We start from the raw sequence: 8,881 nt of genomic DNA on the forward strand, positions 1-8,881 counted from the left end.
ATCCCCGCAACCCGCTCGGCGTGTCGGTGGATGTTCCCGTTCACCGGAACAAAAACAGCGGGATGCTCCGGCAGGGATCGAAGACACACAGAGCGCACCGTCGACGCGACCAACGGGCGTAGGCTCTCGTGAAGTGATATCCCACAACCGTGATCCCTCCATTGACTCTCCTGGACGTGAAGGAGGCATGAAATGTCCTCTTCTCTACAGTAGTCCCGAAACGCAAAAAGTACCGCAGGACATCCCGCGCAGCCACGGCCTCCTCAGCAGCCCGACAGTCCACGCCGTCGCACCGCTCCTCAAGAGGTCGCCAGGCCCGGTAAAGCAAGCAAAAGGGGACCAGCAATTCGGTCAGGGCGTTCAGCAAAATAAGGCACAGCAGTCGGGTAGGCGCGGCCCATCCACGTCCTCCCCCTCAACCGACCCACCACACAGTCGGATCACACACCCAAAAAGAGCAGTGGCGCCCAAAAAATAACACGGACACTAACGCCTCGTGCTCTCCTCAATGTAGTTTCACGGCACATCCGAGGCATCACAAGAAGAGACAAATACTTACATTCCGTCGGCATAAGCACGGGAATAAAGCGCGGATTCCGCCCCGTGAACTCCCATCCAAATAGTCTCGGCCACAGAGTGTCTGTCGCCGACCCTCAGGAGGGGCTGATGCATCGACTGCCGCTGACCGATCACTCAGCGATTGAAACGAAAAGAGCCACCGTCTCTCGAGGCTAGTCACCACCCTTTCCTCCCATTGAAAGGAAAAAAGCAAAGTGACGGTGTGGGCGTGTCTAGCTGACAGAAATGGAGGAATTGACTCCAGCCGCAAAACAAATTGAACTGATCCTCCTCCCGAAACCTTCAAAGACACCGGTCGGTCAGCTGCCGAGGTTGACGGCGCGGAGGACAACACCTTGAATGCATGGAGCACTGCAGCGGCCTGAATATATTCTGCAATATCCGTGGTCAGTCCATGAACGCACAACAAAGGGACAGCAAGTCCAAAGGGGCGTGTGAACCCGTCAACGATCACCCGCGCCGGAGGATCGCCACTCCCACCCTCTGGGGGCACCTCAATGACGCTAAATATTTCCACCGCATGGCATAAAGCAGTGCCTTGCAGCACCCCATGCAGTGCAGCAATAGAAAACCATCTCGAACACGGCGTGCGACAAAGATACCAAAGGAAGGTGCAGCAAATGCCCTCCGCATCTCAGCAGCTCCAATCATCCAGTAAAAGGCAGGAGCGTCATACAGCGCCCACAGACTCACCGAATATGGCGTCAAAAGGCAGCGAGATGTCAGACGCCGAAGGACCCGCATTTCCCCTCCGTGACACCTCCACGGATGAATACAAACGCCGTGCTCTTCGGCCTCTCGACCTCTTCGAGGCAACGTTGCGGCCACATGGCGATGGCCCAACGTGGCTGGCAATCAGATCCAGTCGTCGCGACAAAACTGTACAGAAAGTAGGGTGGTGGGCCCGCACATTCGCCTCGTCGATGCCTGCCTCAGCTGCAAGAGTGAAACTCGTCTTCCCAACAGCCACGCTTCGGGTGGCTGAAACACCTGCCCTCACACCGGCAACAACATCTGCAAGCGCCTGTAATTCCTCGACACAGCCCGTCAGAAAAAACCAAAGCGGCACTCAATCCCTGCTGCCACACATCCCTCGTAACCATTTGCAAAGTCGTTGTCCTCCAGAAACACCCGAACAACATAACAGGAAGACCGTCCATTGCTGGCAAGGGTCAAGAACACGTCGCTTTCATCCTGCTACAGATGATTGTGCCTCCTGCGTAACGCGGCCACAAGTACGCGGTGCGCCAACACCGAAACGGTGGGCATGTCGCCCCGCGACCCTCCCTCACCACAGAAGCCCAAGAAGTGCAACAGACCATCCTCTCACCGAAGAAAAAGCCCAATGGAGCGGGCACTGCAGTGTGCGGACCACACAGCAGAAACTCCCTCAGATAACGAATGCTCTTGAATGCCCTTCAGAGGGGGCCAGCGGGTTGGCCGTGAAGCCAACAGACACCGGAGAGCCACCTGCTCTGCACGCATCCAATGGCGCAATCGAGCGCAGTGTTGCAGGGCACATCAAAAATCCCATTCTCGTCTCCGTCTGTGCGGGCATGACAGTCCTGCCTTCATCCCTCGTCCTCACAAACTATTCCACAGGGTCCTTTGACCAAATACCGCCAAACTGCGATACGCCAGCGGATGTGTGATCCCCATACCGCACACAATAATAAAATGTTCCCACGTCGAAGACCGCAGTGAAAACGAGCACAACGATGAGCAACGCGAGGGTTGTCTGTGCTCGAATTCATCACAACACTCTACCCCCCGTTGGTTCAGGCCTCTGCCACACGACGAGGCACAGATGTAACATCATTTGCACGCAACATAGTGAAATCCGCAAGAACGTTGTCAGAGTCATACAGGACGCAACAACCACCAGCACGGTCAGCAGCCGTTGTGGGCATATACTGCAAAACATGGTCCACGCCCACTGGAAATTCCTTGTCCAGCTGCACAAATATTTTATTGTTGGGCCAAGCAACGTGGGACCAAAAACGACGACACCCGTCGATATTCGGCCTTGGAGCCGCCAGTGAGAGCCATTGATTGGAATAAACACCAAAGCCACCAACGGCCAACAAGAGCTGCAACAAGGCATTCGTACTTCAATCAAAGAACGGATTCGTCTCCTCCATGAAGAAGAAAGAACAGTATTTTCCTCCTTACAGAGCCTTCCAGCAATGAAACACCACCATGCAATCCGCCCTTATCGGCACTACTCAGGAGCACAAGAACCGTGCAATTTGTGGAGGGCGCTGCAATCAAGCAAATTAGATGCTCCACGGTGGCAAACAGACTCCTCACAGGCCAAGCATCAACCGGTCGCGAGCAGCATGTCTCCTCATGGGCTCTCCGTTTTGGTTCCAACCGAGACGGAAGGCTTTCGTCGCTCAGCACCAGCCCCGCGTTGCGTCGTGTCGTCAAGGGATCAAGTGAGGACGACGGAGCACATCATCAGGGAAATCGCCCTCATTTGTGGGAAACGGCATCGCGCACGCCGGAAACAGGTGCGCATGATGTCCCTCCACGTTGGCTGCGCAGCCTGTCAGCTGAAGGAAAATATCGGTGAAACGGAAGTCAGCGCACTCACCTCCACCCCAGGCAGTTTAATCAGGACGATCAACGCACCATGCCGGAGGCTCCACACTTGTTGAGGGATATCGTGACGCTCTGACGCGTCCACGTGCATGTCCACAGAATGTCCTACTTCCTTTTCCCCCGCCGCACGCGCCCGCACCGTCTCTTAAGCCACATCCAGGAGGGATCGGATGGCGAGTGGCACCTGGTCAGCCAGCAGCGTTCCAGTCCTTAAGGCTCCGAATACCAAAGCCCCAAAATCAATGGCAATCAATCAGTGATGTCGTTGACACAATGCCTCCTCTGGCCAACGCCACACACTTGTTCCGGAGTACATGTTATCCCATGCCTCGCTGACGCCGCCCTCAGCATCCTCTACGGGTACACCGTCCATTCACTCCCAAAATGCGGGTGTGGAGTGCACCTCAATAATAACTGCACAATGGGCCTGCAAAGTGCTCGCTGAAAGTTGTCATTGTGTTGGGTGGCAGGGCAACGCAATCACACCTCGCGGCTCCTCAGGAGAACAAACAAGATAGCAACAATCATTCAACTGAGATGGGCTTCGCAAGCCCCTTGCTACTTTTTGTCCGATGGGGTGCTTCAGTGCATATGAAACCTTGACCGCGGGACGGAACGCCTATGCGCTCTAAAAACGTAAGCATGAACTCACGGGAGAAGAATACATAACACAACGGAGGCAAAATGCCACAATTAAGAAAAAAAACGATGGAAAAAATGTATGAAGCAATATAGATATGAAAATAAGCAACGATCAATGAATAGGCATAACGATATGGGTATGACTACAAAAGTGATAATTTATTTGCTGATGATGTGTAGATGTGGATATCTCCCTTCCTTCCCCTAAAATTCGACAGATTGCCTGGTTTCTTGGTTTATTGAATTGATATTCTATTAACTGTGTTTGTACATACAGATAGGTATATAGTTGTCGATGCTAATATCTATTCAGCGCTGTTTATATATATTGTTACTATTCCTCGTGCCTTCTCAAGTAAATACAAAGACCCACACGCCAGCCACCATCGCAGAGCACGTCGGCCCAATGATTAAAGATGTGAACGAGAGCCCCGGCACCCAAAGTGGGAGCCGGACAGCGGAGTAACTGCAGACCTGCCTCTCCGCACAGTTCCAGTCGACCGGTATCCACAATGTCCGGCAGATGCCCGTGGCGTGCCGTGCGGTAGCGGGTCAGTCAGGCATTGCTGTGGCACGGAAACCCGCACGCTAAACGGCAAAACCAAACTGGTGGTGGTCGCAGCGGGATGTCGTCGCCGAGCGACGTGCGCCTTCTCGGCGGCCTGAGCCCTCTGACGCCGGGAAATCGGCAACAGCGTGACGCTAATCAATGCATGTGTGCGTGCCATTTTAGAAACACACGCTGCACTGTTTCTCGGTGGCATTCTCCTCCTGCGCGGAGGCGGGGTTCTGCGTTGGTTTGATGCTCTTCATGCGAATTTTCGAGCCTTGCAGCGCGTGGTTATTCATTCTCCATTTTTAGTGTCACGACTTTCTTTCTGTCGGGTGTTTGTGCCGGGTGCGGGTGGTCAATCCCCCGGCATTGCCCGCCTGCCTGCCGCATTAAGGGCACCTATGAAGTGCCACTTTATTCGGTGCCGACGGTAGCGCTGTGCTGGAGTGTTCGTGTGCCCGTATGCGGGATAGTGGTCCCGCTTTCGCTTGAGCTCTGAATTCACAGTACGTGCATTCGAGCGCGGTGGATGCCGTCAGACCGTCATATTCCTGGCAACGCCTCCTATTTGTCGGGGGAACTCTTGCTTGTGGAAGTGCCAAAGATAAAATACGGTTCCGGCTTGCCTTTCGTACGACACCGTGCAAAAACTGCATGGGAGTGGCTTCGGCATGGGCTCTGCAGTCTGCGGCGGAGGTGCGATCGGCGTGCCGTCTCTCGCTCTCGTCCTCGCTCAAGTGCTGGGCGGTGGTTCCGGTGGGATTTCTGGCGGCTCCGACTCACCGCGAAAGCCAAATTCCCGCAGCGCCTGGGAGCGCGTAATGCCATGGGCGTTGACCATGTGCGTCACGACACTAGTGCGGCAGCTGCAGTGCTTGCCGCACACCGGGCAGTCTGTCGGGCATCGGATCGTGGCGGTGTGGGGTCCAGCAGGAGGAGATGGCTTTTCCGTGCGAAGTTCTTTGCGTGCCTGCTGTGCGGCATCCGCGCCGCGCCAACGGCATGTGCGTGGGATGGCGGGTTGCAGTGGTCGCAGCAGCCATCCGTATTCGTGAGAAACACCGGTGCGGGAGCGGGCTGGCGCAGTCTCCTCCCTGCGAGTGACAGTGGATCCCGTGCGCGTGGGTTCCCAGTCGCCTGCTGCAGTGGAGCGGTGAGCTCCTGGCCTGAGCTGTCGGACACCAATAATACGTCCGGCCAATGCGACGATGCCGGTGCTCCATGCGTCTGTGAGCTGTGCGAGGTCGGACGCCTCCTTGGCTTATGCATCACAAGCTTATTTCCTGGGCACGCCGCAGTGGCCAAGGACAAACCGCATCCGTGTGCGCGCCCCTCAGTGCTGCTGGCAAGAAAAAAGGGTACGCCAACAATGTGAGTCACCAGGTGATCCAGAACCGTCGACGTGTGCTCGCGTGCTTCCACGGTTCGACGAGAAGGTGCAGACACGCACGCTGCCGTGGAAAGAGTCTCGGTGAATATCGTACTCTCCATGCTAATACCACACCCCTCTGTGTCTGCTGTGGTGCATGGACTTTGCAAAGCCGGAGGGAAATATTTAAAAAAGAAGAATTCCTCGTGTAGGCATCCCCGTACCAGCGTGGCCAATCCGCGACAATATCCCTTGCCTGTGGAATGCGGTGTGCCAAATCAATCAAAGGCCGCGCCGTGAAGGGATGTGCAAATTGCCGGAAGTGGCCGTCACACCTCCTGCACACACAAAACACGCGGGCCGTAGCGGGCAACGAATCCCAATGCCGCAGCATCCAAGGCTCCCACGTTCCACGCGCACACCTGAGGGGTACAGCCATGGCGGCGGTGCGCTCAAGGATTATTGTGGAAGGTGACTGGGATGGCCTGGTCCGTCAATTCCACCGCTAAAGAGACATCGATCCCCCGCTGCACTCGCACACACCAGGGCAGCCCGGAATCACGGCAATGCGTCGCGCCTCAATACATAATCCCGCTCAACGGCGTTCCTGGAAACCTGGAGTCCTGCTACTACTCTGTCGCCGCTTTGCTTCTGAGGACTGTAATGTCTCCTGCATGGAAACCCACGGTAAGGCAGAGCTGCAATTCATTACTTCCACTAGGCGGTTCGCTGGATCCCTCCTCCATTGCACAGAATGAACTTTGAGCTCCTCGCACGCAACTCCACGAAATTACAGTCCGATACAACACAACAGCAGGAGCAACAAGGGCGACAGTACAATCCCCCTCCACACATTCATCGCGGAACGGGAAAAACTCCTGGAAGCACCCGCTCAAAATAGAAACACATCGATAGAAACAACAATCAACAATACCGTCGGTGCGGTTAACGGTGGCTGGCTGTGGGGCGCAGCACATTTGTGGCTCCGCACCCTCCCCCCATCAACCAACACCGCACGCCTGTCAGTTCCACGTGTTGCACGTCACAGGAGGGCGTGATCAATTTTGCCTCTCGCACTCCATGCACACTCGAGCAGGCTCTGTGCGTCTGAGCGGGTGTCACCAGCCATGGGCTGCGGCGCTGCGGGTGGTCGGTACGACGACGTAACGGTGGTGCCCGAGGCGTACGACGATAACGTCATGTCGTGGGGCTTCTGCGTCTCTTCGTCGCTCTCCACGTCATCGCGCAGCAGCGCTTCCAGCCCGCCACGCCGCGGCTCGCGCAGCTCCTGCCAGTGGCGGTCCTCCGCGTACCACACAACGACGCTGTACACAGTGACCGCAAGCACCACAGTCGTCAGCAGCAGCGCGATCGCCGCGTACGCCCTCGCACCGCCGTCGCTCGGCGCAAGGTGGTTGGCCGCACTGATCACGCACAGCGCCGCAAGGAGCACAAAGCTCGCCGTGTGCATCACCGTCAGGAAGGACGAGCGCATCATGTTCGTGAAGGCAACCACGCCCGCGCCCGCAACCAGCACAGCAGCCATGCAGAAGTACTGGACGTGGCAACCTCCCACGGGCGACTGCACAGCCGCAGTCAGGCCCACCACGCACAGCACCGACAGCTGGAACACGCACCAGTACACGCGGCTGCCCCTCATGTCCGTCAGCATGCCGCCGTACATCCGCTGCTGCGCCGCGGGGTGCCAATACCCGACGGGGTACAGCAGGCGCTCGTGCAGCGGCTTCCTAGAAAACTGCCAGTACCTCGTGAAGCTCGCGCCCGTGTGGCGGGCAATCAAGTAGCACACGCCAGCAGGGAACGCCACACCGTAAAGCACGCCGACGACACCGATCACGCGGTGCTGCACGCGGGCGTCGGGCATCGCCAGTGCAAGCACGGAGCCGAAGAAGATGCCGAGATGCATCGCGTGCGCCACAACGTAAGTTAGGCTCGGGAAGCGCATCACCGCCCACGCACTCGCCGCGTCCACGCCGCGCCACCGCTGGAAGGCCGCCGTCACACCGCAGTGCACGCACCCGAACGCAGCGGCCAGCAGCGCGTTGCCCACCACCATCCACAGCGGGTCAAGGGCAGCGAACACCGACAGGAAGTACGGCAGCGCAACGGTGCTCGCACGCTCCTGCGCCGAGGCGCATGGCATCCTCGCGAACACGCCGAGCGCCTGCATCTCCAGAATGGAGCCCAGCCCGCCCGTCACCACCACGGCAACAGCCGCCGCACCCGCCGCAACGCCGGTGATCGCCGAGAGGGCGCTGGCAGCGGCGGGCAGCGTGTCAGACCTGATCGTGAAGGACCCAAGCAGCACGCCCTTGCAGCCGCCGGACACCGCCGTAGCGTCGCAGCGAATGACTATCGTCTCGTCGGCAGCAGTGAAGTAACCGCGGTGCACGGGCACAGCCAGCTCCAGGACGGTGGACGGATTCGTCGCGTTGCGCACCCACGTCCCGTTGCTCAGCATCGCTCCCCACGGACCACCGAAGCCGCTCGGCTGCACCGTCGACACCGGCACAAAGCTCAGGTGCGTGCTGGGCTGCGGGTCGCGTGCCCATCGAAACGGCGGCGGCAGCGCCACCATCAGCCGCGTCGGGACGGCGCTCCCACCGCCGCGGATGTCGTTCTGCGTCAGGCACCCACCAGCCGCCGTCGTCGTCACGGCAAGCGTCGGGCACGCCACCTCGCTCCACCACAGCGTGCTGCTCACCGACGCCGTCGGGGTCCGCGTGGGCAGCAACGCCACCGTCTCCGTCACCTGCAGTGTCTCCGTCGGCCCGTACCGCAGCGGACTGTAGCGCTCGGTGCTCTGGCTCGGCGTCCATGTTGAAGTCAGGCTGCGCGTCTCCGTCAGCGTCGCTGTGTGGCTCAGCGGCGGCATGCCAGACGTGCGGTTGCACCCGTCCACGTGCGGCAGGTACACCGGCAGGCAGTCGCGCCCGTACCCGCATTCAGCACAGCGGCAGCCGCACGATCCCGACATCGTCCTCGTCGCAGCACCAAAGCAGTGCACGTCGGCGTCGCACACGCCACACGCCACGGGGAGAAATTCCCCGATGATGCCGGCGGACCTGTAGTCCATCGGCCGCAGCGCCTGGCCATGAGCGTCAGGCACCCCA

The 8,881-nt window shown here is 58.4% G+C and overlaps 1 protein-coding gene and 1 pseudogene across 1 annotated transcript, besides 1 other annotated feature; both read right to left on the minus strand.

The window, feature by feature from the left end:
* Nucleotides 1–8,881: part of a sequence feature (areas not merged during assembly with more than two copies in the genome that could not be assigned to a particular haplotype) that runs on past the window's edge.
* On the minus strand, nucleotides 440–3,850 carry Tc00.1047053510627.215 (annotated as a pseudogene).
* Tc00.1047053510627.230 (dispersed gene family protein 1 (DGF-1), putative) lies at nucleotides 6,790–8,881 on the minus strand (the record flags this gene model as incomplete). Its single annotated transcript, XM_813538.1, has 1 exon — nucleotides 6,790–8,881. A coding segment is annotated over one exon (2,092 nt), but the record flags the coding sequence as incomplete, so codon positions are not given.

This window comes from Trypanosoma cruzi, genomic scaffold (assembly GCF_000209065.1).
Source record: "Trypanosoma cruzi strain CL Brener 1047053516801 genomic scaffold, whole genome shotgun sequence".
NCBI lineage: Eukaryota > Euglenozoa > Kinetoplastea > Trypanosomatida > Trypanosomatidae > Trypanosoma > Trypanosoma cruzi.